Source organism: Oncorhynchus kisutch, linkage group LG10, assembly GCF_002021735.2.
Source record: "Oncorhynchus kisutch isolate 150728-3 linkage group LG10, Okis_V2, whole genome shotgun sequence".
NCBI classification, from domain to species: domain Eukaryota; kingdom Metazoa; phylum Chordata; class Actinopteri; order Salmoniformes; family Salmonidae; genus Oncorhynchus; species Oncorhynchus kisutch.
This window is the reverse complement of record NC_034183.2, coordinates 53,986,634-54,000,766: the sequence shown is the minus strand read 5'-3', so window position 1 is coordinate 54,000,766 and position 14,133 is coordinate 53,986,634. Positions and strand designations below refer to the sequence as shown.

At 48.4% G+C, this 14,133-nt stretch overlaps 1 protein-coding gene across 2 annotated transcripts in view; it reads left to right on the top strand.

Annotated features, from left to right (window-relative positions):
• The window catches only part of LOC109897291 (signal transducer and activator of transcription 5B), a 96,913-nt gene that overhangs the window by 66,275 nt on the left and 16,505 nt on the right, over nt 1-14,133 (top strand). The window contains exons 3-8 of one of the 2 annotated variants that reach the window (XM_031834015.1): nt 4,491-4,628; nt 4,902-5,058; nt 6,161-6,250; nt 7,458-7,632; nt 8,000-8,130; nt 11,286-11,437. In XM_031834015.1, the coding sequence (XP_031689875.1) occupies nt 4,501-4,628; nt 4,902-5,058; nt 6,161-6,250; nt 7,458-7,632; nt 8,000-8,130; nt 11,286-11,437 (833 nt within the window). In that variant the 5' untranslated portion in view covers nt 4,491-4,500. Of the gene's footprint in view, nt 1-4,126; nt 4,629-4,901; nt 5,059-6,160; nt 6,251-7,457; nt 7,633-7,999; nt 8,131-11,285; nt 11,438-14,133 lie in introns of both variants that reach the window. The other variant, XM_031834016.1, reaches the window with a different exon arrangement.

Sequence of the window (14,133 nt, the reverse complement as noted above, 5' to 3'; positions counted from 1 at the left end):
TAATAGTGCAGAGGATTTTCCCAAGGTTACTGTTGACGCATATTCCACGGTAGTTATTGGGGTCAAATTTGTCTCCACTTTTGTGGATTGGGGTGATCAGTCCTTGGTTCCAAATATTGGGGAAGATGCCAGAGCTAAGTATGATGTTAAAGAGTTTTAGTATAGCCAATTGGAATTTGTTGTCTGTATATTTGATCATTTCATTGAGGATACCATCAACACCACAGGCCTTTTTGGGTTGGAGGGTTTTTATTTTGTCCTGTAACTCTTTCAATGGAATTGGAGAATCCATTGGGTTCTGGTAGTCTTTAATAGTTGATTCTAAGATCTGTGTTTGATCATGTATATGTTTTTGCTCTTTATTCTTTGTTATAGAGCCAAAAAGATTGGAGAAGTGGTTTACCCATACATCTCCATTTTGGATAGATAATTCTTCATGTTGTTGTTTGTTTAGTGTTTTCCAATTTTCCCAGAAGTGGTTAGAGTCTATGGATTCTTCAATTGCATTGAGCTGATTTCTGACATGCTGTTCCTTCTTTTTCCGTAGTGTATTTCTGTATTGTTTTAGTGATTCACCATAGTGAAGGCGTAGACTCAGGTTTTCCGGGTCTCTATGTTTTTGGTTGGACAGGTTTCTCAATTTCTTTCTTAGGTTTTTGCATTCTTCATCAAACCATTTGTCATTATTGTTAATTTTCTTCGGTTTTCTATTTGAGATTTTTAGATTTGATAGGGAAGCTGAGAGGTCAAATATACTGTTAAGATTTTCTACTGCCAAGTTTACACCTTCACTATTACAGTGGAACGTTTTACCCAGGAAATTGTCTAAGAGGGATTGAATTTGTTGTTGCCTAATTGTTTTTTGGTAGGTTTCCAAACTGCATTCCTTCCATCTATAGCATTTCTTAATGTTACTCAGTTCCTTTGGCTTTGATGCCTCATGATTGAGTATTGCTCTGTTTAAGTAGACTGTGATTTTGCTGTGGTCTGATAGGGGTGTCAGTGGGCTGACTGTGAACGCTCTGAGAGACTCTGGGTTGAGGTCAGTGATAAAGTAGTCTACAGTACTACTGCCAAGAGATGAGCTATAGGTGTACCTACCATAGGAGTCCCCTCGAAGCCTACCGTTGACTATGTACATACCCAGCGTGCGACAGAGCTGCAGGAGTTGTGACCCGTTTTTGTTGGTTATGTTGTCATAGTTGTGCCTAGGGGGGCATATGGGGGAGGGAATGCTGTCACCTCCAGGCAGGTGTTTGTCCCCCTGTGTGCTGAGGGTGTCAGGTTCTTGTCCGGTTCTGGCATTTAGGTCACCACAGACTAGTACATGTCCCTGGGCCTGGAAATGATTGATTTCCCCCTCCAGGATGGAGAAGCTGTCTTCATTAAAATATGGGGATTCTAGTGGGGGGATATAGGTAGCACACAGGAGGACATTTTTCTCTGTTAGGATAATTTCTTTTTGAATTTCTAGCCAAATGTAGAATGTTCCTGTTTTGATTAATTTAATGGAGTGAGTTAGGTCTGCTCTATATCAAATTAGCATACCCCCTGAGTCCCTTCCCTGTTTCACACCTGGTAGTTTGGTGGATGGGACTACCAGCTCTCTGTAACCTAGAGGGCAACCAGTGGGTCCATCTCCTCTATACCAGGTTTCTTGCAGGATGACAATGTCTGTATTACCGATTTCTTTGGTGAAGTCCGGGTTTCTGCTCTTTAGGCCAAAGGCAGATGACCTCAGGCCTTGGATATTCCAGGATAATATAGTGAAGGCTTTTTGTTCCATAGAGTGTCCAATGTTGTTGGTCGTGGTTTAGCCTCAGGCCAGTAAGTGTGAGCAAAGCCTGCTGAGCATCTGGTACATGCCATTGGCTTGGGCGAGTGTGAGAGTGGGGGTTGGGACTGTTTGCCCGCTCACTACCTGGGCGTATGTGTGGCTTCCATGTTGAGGCCCTCTTTGCGGGGGTGGGGTGCATGGGGTGGGCAGGAGTGGCATAGGTCTGATCTGAGGGGGCCTAAATGGAATGTGGGCATGGTTGACGTGGGGGGGTGTTGATTGGTTGGGGTGGGGGTGTGGATGTGTCTGGGTGTACTGTGGTCTGGATGTAATTCCTCTTGACGTGGGTCCTCTATGTGTAGGTCCAGGGGGAGGTCCTGCAGATCTGGGAGGGTGTCTCGCTGGTCTGGGTGGGGTGTCTATTGATCTGTTGCTCCTGTGTGGAGTGTTGGGGATACGTTTGAGAGCGATGTCCTTTAGAGTCCGGGCAAAGGTGGGCACTGCTGCCTTGTAGAGGTGGACCTGGTCATAGAGACTGTTCAAGTCCAGGGTGGAGTGGTGGGCCAGGAAAACGTTTTGTTTTGAGGCACAGTCACGGAAAATACTTGCATTTACCCGCTGTATTGTGGCGGGGTGGAAGTCTTTTCGTGGTAGCAGGGTGGAGATAACCACTTGTGCGTTGGGGAAAGTAGAAGAAGCCTTTTCAATCACTCCCTTCAGTGCTGTGGCCACTCTTTCCTGCTGTGCTCTCAGGTCGTTTGTGCCTGTGTGTATTATTATGTGGCTGGGTGAGCCTAGTTTGGCCTCAGACAGAAGGTCTAGGGCACGCTGGGTGTTTGGACACCAGAGTTTAGACACACTGTGTTTGGGAAAAAGTATTTTTTCTTCTATATATTTCCCATTTGAGTCCATAAGTAGTACAATCTGTGTCTTGTGTTTGTCCTCAGTGGGTGTGGGGGGGTTGACAGAAGGGCTATCAGGGTGGCTGACAAGGGGGGTGCTCAGAGGGGGTGAGAGCCTCTGGGCTTGGGGTTCTTCATTTGTCTGTTGTGCTGTGATGTCGACTCTATGGTCAGGGTCTGGTGTGGACTGTTCTGCTATGGTGTCGAGACTTTTGTTGGGTGCTGAGGTGGGCTGTTCTGCTGGCTTCTCTGTAGGGGTGGCCACCTCTCTAGTGGGTTGTTCTCTGTCACACGCCGTCCCCCTCAACTTCTCCTCCATCCCCCTCACCCTCTCCTCCATCCCCCTCAACCTCTCCTCCACCAGCAGTCTGATACTCTCCTCTAGTGCTCTGTTCTGCTCCTCTTTCTCCTGTTGTATTTGTCTCACCACTGTCCAAAGTGCAGATATGTCTCTGTCCACCTCCAGCTCTCCGGGTCTGGTTAAGGGGCTGTTGTTGTGCTGGACTGTTGTCTGGGTCTGTGCTGACTGAAGTGTAATCACCTGCTGTTCCAGCTCCACCTGCCTTATCTCCAGCTGGGTGAATTTGTCCTTCATTTCAATGAGGGAGTGGTAATCTGTGCTGGGAGGTTGACCCTCCGCTGGGGGTTGCTCATCTGTGGGGTTACATAATGAAGAGGTCTGGTCTGATCCTCTCTCTCTCTATCTCTCTCTCTATCTCATTGCTCAGATGAAGGTCATGTTCTATACTGTACCATGTCATTCGTTTAAAAATAACCATTTATTGTCCCTCACCAAGTCTTCCCCTAACTCTTTCTGTTGTGTTTCTTTCTGTCCGTCTCATGGTTGTACAAATGTAGGATCTTAATTTGACCAGTATTTTTGCAGCAAAATAAGTCTGCGTCAACAGGATTTGAACGTTTAGTCCACAATATTGCTTGATCAGTGGTTAGGCTATTACCTGGCCTAAATAAGGTTACATGAAAAGTGCAATACTGTTAATATAACCATGTGTTAGTGCAGGTTTTTGAATTTATGTAAATCCTGAAGCTCAAATTCTCAGCAACAAAATAGTGATTAAATTAAGATCCTACACTTGTATTTAGAAATGTATTGAGGAGCTTATGGACACTATATAAAGAGCTTTAATTTCCCTTCTACATTGTGTCCTTGTATACAAAGACATACAGAGACAGAGACATTACTGACACTCTCTCTCTCAGAGCTAAGGGACCTGTATTGTCTATTGTTGACCTTAGAGACCTTAGTCAAATAAATATGTCCGATATGTTCCAATATATGAGCTTCACATAATTAATGCTACTTGGTCTTGTACAATTGAACGAATGACATAATGCAAACCCCAAGTGAAGGAAGTCTGCTGACTTTGTTCCAATCGCAGAAGGTATTTGACATGTGTATTTGACCCAGATCTGTTCCCTCATGCAGCTGTTGACTCAACACGGAGCAGAACGTTCAGACCCTCAGCTCCTCCAGAGCGAAACAAACTGCCCAACTACAGCTGTCAAACAAAACCAGTCCAACCGCTCTGTGGCCGTGTCAGTCGGATACGGCCACAGCTTCTTTCGCTTTTAGTCAACTCCAACTGATGTTCTCCTCCCTTGATTGAAAACCTTCTGTACATTTTCCATGTCACATCAAATCTGCTCACCCTACTCTCACATTATTCTCTATTCACTCTCTCTTCAAATCTGCTCCACCCCATCCCCCTTCTTTCCCCCCCCCTTCTCTCTCTCTCTCTCTCTCTCTCTCTCTCTCTCTCTCTCTCTCTCCCCATCTTGCCTCCCCCCAGGGTGTGTAAGATGGCAGTGTGGATCCAGGCCCAGCAGCTCCAGGGGGATGCGCTGCACCAGATGCAGTCTCTCTATGGACAGCACTTCCCCATCGAGGTGCGCCATTACCTGTCCCAGTGGCTCGAGGGCCAACTCTGGTGAGTGCAGCACAAAGCACACCACTCTACCTGACAGAAAGACATGCCTCACCCAGTAACCTTCACGTTTGGTTCGATCACAGTCACAGTAGTAGCAGGGACCATGGAGGGGTAGTAACCTGAGAGCAATGTTCAGTAGCAAGTGTGTAAAGTCACTGTCCCAGTGTATATGCTTGAGTGAAGGTGGTGTGTGTTAGGGAATGCATAGGCGATTAATGTCTGCTCTGTTCTGCGTGTATGTACATACAAACATTCTATATGTCTCTGTGCCAGGGATGTGATCGATCTGGAGAACCCCCAGGAGGAGTTTAAGGCCAAGCGTCTGCTGGACAGCCTGATCCAGGAGCTGCAGAACAAGGCTGAGCATCAGGTGGGAGAGGACGGCTTCCTGCTCAAGATCAAACTGGGACACTACGCCAGCCAGCTCAAGGTGAGACAGATTGAACCAGTAGACAAATCTCCACACAAAGCTAACTAGAGAAAGGTGAGACAGGTGGGCAGTACCAGTATGAGGGTGAGAGATACCATGCGCACATACCCAGTGTACGTCTGCAGAGCACAGAGCCAGTGCCCTCACAAAAAAAAACTCCATACCTAACTAGCTAGGCTGGACAGTTTTAATAAAGCCAGTATGAACCCAATAAACTCACAAGGATATGATAACCTTACAGCCAACTATACCAGCTGAATCGTGGTGATTATTATTTCAATTATACTGATACCAAACTCAGCTAAATGTTAGTTATCACAGCCTCATTGGCAACAATCCCATGTCCATAAACCCCAACCCAAAGTACTTAGAAATGAAACAGTGTGTGTGAGAACAGCCTGCTCTGGTCAGTGTGTCTATATGAATAAAACCAAAAGGTGGACAACACTGGGCTACGGTAACCAGGCAGTGTTCCCTTTTATGATTGAGTGCTTCACTCACCGATCTCAGTGTGTTTGTCTTCACCCTTATGGACAGGGTTCAGGGGAACAAGCTGTCTCTTATCACCTTCCACAGTGGGAGTAGGAGGCATCTTGTCAACACAACATTCTGTAGGCCTTTCAACCCCGCATGGTGCCTTGGTGTGTGTATGCGTGCGTGATAGAGGGATTTAGATCAGTGTTTCCCAACTCTCGTCCTCCAGTATCCCCAACAGCACACATATTTTTTTGTAGCCCCGGACAAGCACATCTGATTCAACTTGTCAATTAATCATCACGCCTTTAATGAGTTGAATAAGGTGTTTTTGTCTGGGGCTACAACAAAATGTGTACTTTTGGGTTTACTTGAGGACCGGAGTTTAAAGAGAGAGAAAAACAGAGAAAGGAAGAGAAATGTAGCCAGTGGATGTGAGACCAAGTCGTCTGCACTTGAGAGAAGGATCTCATTAGTTTAATTGGGTTTAGCTAGGCTCAGGAAGTGGGCTTTAGAGCTCGGGGGCGGGCTAAATTGGTCAGTGTTGTGTGCGCGGCCGTACTGCCAGTCAGCGGCTAACACGGCTAACAGGCCTAACACGACAGCACATGTGGTCCTTGTCTTTCAGAGCACGTATGACCGCTGCCCTCTGGAGCTGGTGAGATGCATTAAACACATACTGTACACGGAGCAGAGGCTAGTCCGAGAGGCCTCTAATGTGAGTATGAAGCAGTCTCTCCAACTTCCATTCCTACTCCCACCTACCTGGGAAAATACACGCACGCACACACACACACATACACACACACACACACACACACACACACACACACACACACACACACACACGCACGCACGCACGCACACACACACACACACACACACACACACACACACACACACACACACACACACACACACACACACACATACACACATACACACATACACACACGCACGCACGCACGCACGCACACACACACACACACACACACACACACACACACACACACACACACACACACACACACACACACACACACACACACACACATATACACATATGGAAATACCCACATACCTTTTATAAACATTTGCAGACATCCAAACTCTATCAACACCACACAGAGATGTCATGCACTTGGCTGTGTTATGTTAGACATGGAAATCCCAGCCATTGGGGGTCGCTTTGCTGCCTCTCTGCCGACATCAAAGGCTGTGTACTCTCAATTTTCCCTCAGACATACGTAAACCTGTTAACAACCACATAAAAACATAAATACACACAGCGTACACACACACACACACACACACACACACATAGCATTTCATACACACACCTAGTCAGAAAACCTGCACAGACACAGCTCATATGTCTCGCTGAAAGATAAACTTTGAATTCCTCATTAACCAGCAATGCTGTAGGCCTGGTGGGGAGGTGAAGAAATGTGATATTTTATAACAAGGGTTATAAAACCATAAAGCCGGTGCTCCATAAAACATCTGAATATCAATAAACCCAGTGTTAAATTGATTTCCAGTCCTGCCAGGCTTCTCCTATCACAGGATTGCATTCCCACCTGTTTACTCAGCCTGTCTTCACAGTGCTCACGTCCCCAGCCTTAACAAGCCATAGGCTGTGTGCCCACGATAAGGAAATGCATTTCCCTCGGTCTCACATGTTCAGTCAGTGGTGATCACTGCTGGTTATGGTCGTTAGGGATTACTGTGGAATAACACAAGCAGGGGTCATTGAGGTTGCGTTAAAGAGGCACAGGGTTCTATCAGTTTGTGTGTCTTTCTGCTCCATGTAACGATGATGAAATGCTCAACACCACACTAGCTATTTCCTGCAAATCATCTCAAAGCCAGCGTTGTTTACCGGCCCAGCCCTCTCACCTCTCTCTCCTCTCTCTGATTGGCAGTCGAGCTCCCCAGTGGGAGGGATGATGGACAGCATGTCCCAGAAGTACCAGCAGATCAACCAGGCATTTGAGGAGCTGCGCCTGCTGACCCAGGACACAGAGAACGACCTAAGAAAGCTCCAGCACAACCAGGAGTACTTCATCATCCAGTACCAGGAGAGCCTCCGCATCCAGGGTGAGTCAGCCTTGCCCTGGTCCCCTCTCCTAGTCACAACACCCTGGGTCATCAACCCCAGCAGACCTCACCTTTTTAGGGCAGAATGACGTGTGGGTTTGTAGGTGAGTGAGTGTGTGTGTGTGTGTGTGTGTGTGTGTGTGTGTGTGTGTGTGTGTGTGTGTGTGTGTGTGTGTGTGTGTGTGTGTGTCTGTAAAGTATGTGAGATTTGCTGAGATTTGCCTCTCTCCTGTCCTGTCCTTCTTCAATCCCTCTCCCTCTCCCTCTCCCTCTCCCTCTCCCTCTCCCTCTCCCTCTCCCTCTCCCTCTCCCTCTCCCTCTCCCTCTCCCTCTCCCTCTCCCTCTCCCTCTCTTCACCTACATGCAGCCCAGTTGACCAGCCTGACCACACTGCCCCCTGCTGACAGACAGCTGAGGGAGCCCACATTACTGAGCAAGAGAGCCACCGTGGAGGCCTGGCTCACCCGGGAGGCCAACACACTACAGAAATACAGACTGGTACTTTTTATACTGCATACACACACACATGTACTGAAACACGCACACACACATGTACACACTGGAATGAAGGCGCCGGAAGGGATGGCTGCCGTTTTATTGGTTCTTATCCAACCGTGCTATTTTGTTCATGTTTTTTCGCATTGTTTATAACTTATTTTGTACATAATGTTGCTGCTACCGTCTCTTATGACCGAAAAGAGCTTCTGGACATCAGAACAGCGATTACTCACCTCGAATTGGATGAAGAATTTTTCTTTAATGAGATGGACGGGAAGGATATACTCCAAACACCCGAACAGGCCCACCCGAACAGAAAGAAACGTCGATTTTGCGGAAAGAGATTGGGGTTCTTGTGAGGATCAGGTGACAAATGGCTTATCTGCCTTTGCCATCAGTACTGTTAGCTAACGTTCAATTGCTGGAAAATAAATGGGACGAACTGAAAGCTTGTATATCCTACCAACGGGACATTAAAAACTGTAATATCTTATGTTTCACTGAGTCATGGCTGAACGACAACATTAATAACATACAGCTGGCAGGTTATACACTCTATCGGCAGGATAAAACAGCAGCCTCTGGTAAGACACGGGGCGGGGGCATATTTGTAAACAACAGCTGAAGCACGATATCTCAGGAAGTCTCAAGGTTTTGCTCGCCTGAGGTATCTCTTGATTAGCTGTTGACCACACTATCTACCTAGAGAGTTTTCATCTGTATTTTTCGTAGCTGTCTACATACCACCACAGACCGATACTGGCACTGAAACTGCACTCAATGAGCTGTATACCTCCATAAGCAAACAGGAAAACGCTCATCCAGAGGTGTCGCTCCTAGTGGCCGGGGACTTTAATGCAGGGAAACTTAAGTCAGTTTTACCTAATTTCTATCAGCATGTTAAATCCAGAGGGAAAAAACTCTAGACCATCTTTACTCCACACAGCTCTCCCTCGCCCAGACGTGTACAAAGCTCTCCCTCGCCCTCCGTTTGGCAAATCTGACCATAACTCTATCTTCCTGATTCCTGCTTACAAGCAAAAATTAAAGCAGGAAGCACCAGTGACTCGGTCTATAAAAAAAGTGGTCAGATGAAGCAGATGCTAAACTACAGGACTATTTTCCTAGCACAGACTGGAGTATGTTCTTGGATTCTTCCGATGGCATTGAGGAGTACACCACATCCGTCACTGGCTTCATCAATAAGTGCATCGATGATGTCGTCCCCACAGTGACTGTACGTACATACCACAACCAGAAGCCAACCAGAAGCCATAGATTACAGGTAACATTCGCACTGCGCTAAAGGGTAGAGCTGCCATTTTCATAAGAAATCCCGCTATGCCCTCTGACAAATCATCAAACAGGCAAAGCATAAGTCCAGGACTAAGATCAAATCATACTACACCAGCTCTGACTTTCTTATGTGGCAGGGCTTGTAATTGCCGAAATTGTTGCAACCCCTATCACTAACCTGTTCAACCTCTGTTTTGTATTGTCTGAGATTCCCAAAGATTGGAAAGCTGCCGCGGTCATCCCCCTCTTCAAAGGGCGAGACACTAAACCCAATCTGCTACAGACCTATATCTATCCTAACCTGCCTTTCTAAGGTCTTCGAAAGCCAAGTTAACAAACAGATTACCGACCATTTTGAATCCCACCGTACCTTCTCCGCTATCAAATCTGGTTTCAGAGCTTGTCATGGGTGCACCTCAGCCACGCTCAAGGTCCTAAACGATATCATAACCGCTATCAATAAGAGACATTACTGTGTAGCCGTATTCATCGACCTGGCCAAGGCTTTCGACTCTGTCAATCACCACATTCTCATCGGCAGACTCAACAGCTTTGGTTTCTCAAATGATTGCCTCGCCTGGTTCACCAACTACTTTTCTGATAGAGTTCAGTGTGTCAAATCGGAGGGCATGTTGTCCAGACATCTGGCAGTCTCTATGGCGGTGCCACAGGGTTCAATTCTCGGGCCGACTCTCTTTTCTGTATACATCAATGTCTACGCAGACGACATCATTCTGGCCCTTCTTTGGACACTGTGTTAACTAACCTCCAGACGAGCTTCAATGCCATACAACTCTCCTTCCGTGGCCTCCAACTGCTCTTAAATTAAAGTTAAACTAAATGCATGCTTCAACCAATCGCTGCCCGCACCTGCCTGCCCGTCCAGCATCACTACTCTGGACGGATCTGACTTAGAATATGTGGACAACTACAAATACCTAGGTGTCTGTTTAGACAGTAAACTCTCCTCCAGACTCATATTAAGCATCTCCAATCCAAACATGTAATCTCGAATTGGCTTTCTATTTCACAACAAAGCATTCTTCACTCATGCTGCCAAACATACCCTCGTACAACTGACCATCCTACCGATCCTCGACCTCAACAAATTGGATGCAGTCTATCACAGTGCCATCCGTTTTGTCACCAAAGCCCCATATACTACCCACCACTGCGACCTGTACTTCTCGTTGACTGGCCCTCGCTTCATACTCGTCACCAAACCCACTGGCTCCAGGTTATCTTACAAGTCTCTGCTAGGTAAAGCCCCGCCTTATCTTAGCTCACTGGTCACCATAGCAGCACCCACCCTTGGCACGCGCTCCAGCAGGTATATTTCACTGGTCACCCCCAATGCCAATTCTTCCTTTTGCCACCTTTCCTTCCAGTTCTCTGCTGCCAATGACTGAAACGAACTGAAAAAATCACTTAAGCTGGAGACTCATATCTCCCTCACTAACTTTAAGCACCAGCTGTTAGAGCAGCTCACAGATCACTGGTATATTCTTAAAACTGCATTGTTGGTTAAGGGGTTGCAAGTAAGCATTTCACTGTAAGGTTGTATTTCGCGCATGTGACAAATACAGTTTGATTTGATTTGACACTACAGAATTACAAACTGTAAGTCATTATTTAAGGTGATGAAGACAGGAGAGGAAATATAGGCTCAGAACTCTAGAGGGATCTCATGACTTCAGGGTATAAAAGCTGGGGATGTATATTGGCACCTTCTTATCGGTGTGTGTGTGTGTGTGTGTGTGTGTGTGTGTGTGTGTGTGTGTGTGTGTGTGTGTGTGTGTGTGTGCGTGCGTGCGTGCGTGCGTGTGTGCGTGCGTGTGTGTGTGTGTGCGTGTGCCTAGGACCTGGCAGAGAAGCACCAGAAAAGCCTACAGCTGCTGAGGAAGCAGCAGACCATCATCCTGGATGACGAGCTGATCCACTGGAAGAGAAGGCAACAGCTGGCCGGAAACGGGGGTCCTCCGGAGGGGGGGCTGGACATCCTGCAGTCCTGGTGAGACCCCCTCTATCACCCTCTACCCCTAACAGAGATCACATATGTCTAGGATTGATCAAAGGGCAGGGGCCACCCAGTTAACACGCTGACTATTGGATACTGCTGGGTTTATATGGGGTGTAGTTGGGAAGATGACTGTCGTCTAGGTTGAAGATGACAAAGGTTAAGACAACGGGATCCTAATATCCCATAACTTTTTGCAACAATGGGGAAGAATTCTAAACAATGGGACTAGCAATGCGAGCAAAAATGACTGGAAGTGAATGTTTTTATTTATTTATATATATATTTTTTTTTTATTGAATATCCAAAACATACAATATACTTGCAGTGAAGCCACTCAACAACTACATCACACCAGTCATCCAACAGATTCCCATTCAGAACGACACACAGAAGCATCCAGGGTCAATGTGCTGCTCAAGGGCATGTCGACAGATCTCCCACCAGGCCAAAAAACATGAACCTGAACCCTCCAAGATCCCCCCACAGTTCCCCAATAGCTGTACCTCAACCATCCAAGACCCGTCCCACAGTCCCCCCCAAAAATAAAAAATAAAATCAAAAAAAGGGGAGGGTCTGGGTGGGCGTCTGTCCGCGGTGGCGGCTCTGGTGCGGGACGTGGACCCCACTTCACCATTGTCTTAGTCCGCCTTATTGTCTGCTTCCGTGGCCTCCTAACCACAGCGACCCCTCTAAATGGCCCCACTGGACTGAGGGGCGAAAGCTCTGGACAGAGGGGCGAAAGCTCTGGACAGAGGGGCGGAAGCTCTGGACAGAGGGGCGGAAGCTCTGGACAGAGGGGCAGAAGCTCTGGACAGAGGGGCGGAAGCTCTGGACAGAGGGGCGGAAGCTCTGGACAGAGGGGCAGGGGCTCTTGGCTGAGGGGCAGGGGCTCTTGGCTGAGGGGCTCTGGCGGCTCTGGGCTGAGGGGCTCTGGCGGCTCTGGGCTGAGGGGCTCTGGCGGCTCTGGGCTGAGGGGCTCTGGCGACTCTGGGCTGAGCGGCACTGGCGGCCCCTGGCTGACTGGCGGCCCCTGGCTGGCTGGCGGCACTGGCGGCCCCTGGTTGACTGGCGGCACTGGTGGCCCCTGGCTGACTGGCGGCACTGGCGGCCCCTGGCTGAATGGCGGCACTGGCGGCCCCTGGCTGACTGGTGGCACTGGCGGCCCCTGGCTGACTGGCGGCACTGGCAGCCCCTTGCAGACTGGCGGCACAGGCGGCCCCTTGCAGACTGGCGGCACTGGCGGCGCCGGGCAGACTGGCGGCACTGGCGGCGCTGGGCAGACGGGTGGCTCAGGCGGCGCTGGAGAGGAAGGCTCTAGCAGCGCTGGACAGGCGGGAGACTCCGGCAGCGCTGGAGAGGAGGAAGGCTCCGGCAGCGCTGGACAGGCGGGAGCACCTGTAAGGGTGAGCCGGAGAGACAGCCTGGTGCGGGGGGCTGCCACCGGAGGGCTGGTGCGTGGAGGTGGTGACGGATAGACCGGACCGTGCAGGCGCACTGGAGCTCTTGAGCACCGAGCCTGACCAACCCTACCCGGTTGAATGCTCCTGGTCGCCCTGCCAGTGCGGCGAGGTGGAATAGCCCGCACTGGGCTATGCAGGCGAACCGGGGACACCGTGCGCAAAGAGACACACTGGAGACCAGATGCATAGAGCCGGCTTCATGGCACTTGGCTCGATGCCCACTCTAGCCCGGCCCAAAGCCGAGCTGGAGGCAGCAAAAGCAGAGAGGCGGCATTATGAGAAGCCAGGTAGGAGACCTGCGCCAACTTCCTGTGCTTACCGGGGGGCGAGAGAGACCGGGCAGGCACCGTGTTATGCGGTGGAGCGCACGGTGTCCCCAGTGCAGGTGCATAGCCCAGTGCGGTACATTCCAGCTCCGCGTATGGTTGGTCAGGGTGTGATCTGAGTGGGCATTCTATGTTGGATGTCTTGTTTGTCTATTTCTATGTCTGGCCTGATATGGTTCTAAATCAGAGGCAGGTGTTAGGCATTGTCTCTGATTGGGAACCATATTTAGGTAGCCTGGGTTTCACTGTGTGTTTGTGGGTGATTGTTCCTGTCTCTGTGTTTTGCACCAGATAGGGCTGTTTTTGGTTTTCCACGTTTATTGTTTTGTAGTGTTCGTGTTTATCTTTTTGTTATTGAACATGAATCAAAGAAACCACGCTGCATTTTGGTCCGCCTCTACTTCACCTAAAGAAAGCCGTTACACAATTTTAGATTAATGCTATGCATTTTCAGGCATTCCTGAACCTGAGACCAGAAACAGGCTACCTGAGGACAATACCAAAATAAATGGTCTATTGATTCTGTGTCCTCACAACCAAATCTGCAGAGCTTCGATGATTTTATGCCCCAAATATTCAACATTTTGTTGGTGGCAAGAATTCTATATAATAAATGTAGCTGAAAAGCACGGAGTCTTGAATCTTGCGTCATTTTATATATCAACTCATACACCCTGTACCATGGAATCGATACATCAAAAATCTATTTTGCAATCTGTATTTGAAAGTTGTCAACATTCTGGTCCTCAAATGAAACTGGTATACATTCCTATTTATGCTATTTGCTCCACCACTTTAGATCCTTTATATTGGGCAGACAGACAAGTTCCCTACCTCCTCCCGCTGCCACCTGTCACGATCGTCGTAAGCATACTCAGACCAAACGCAGTGCGATATGGGT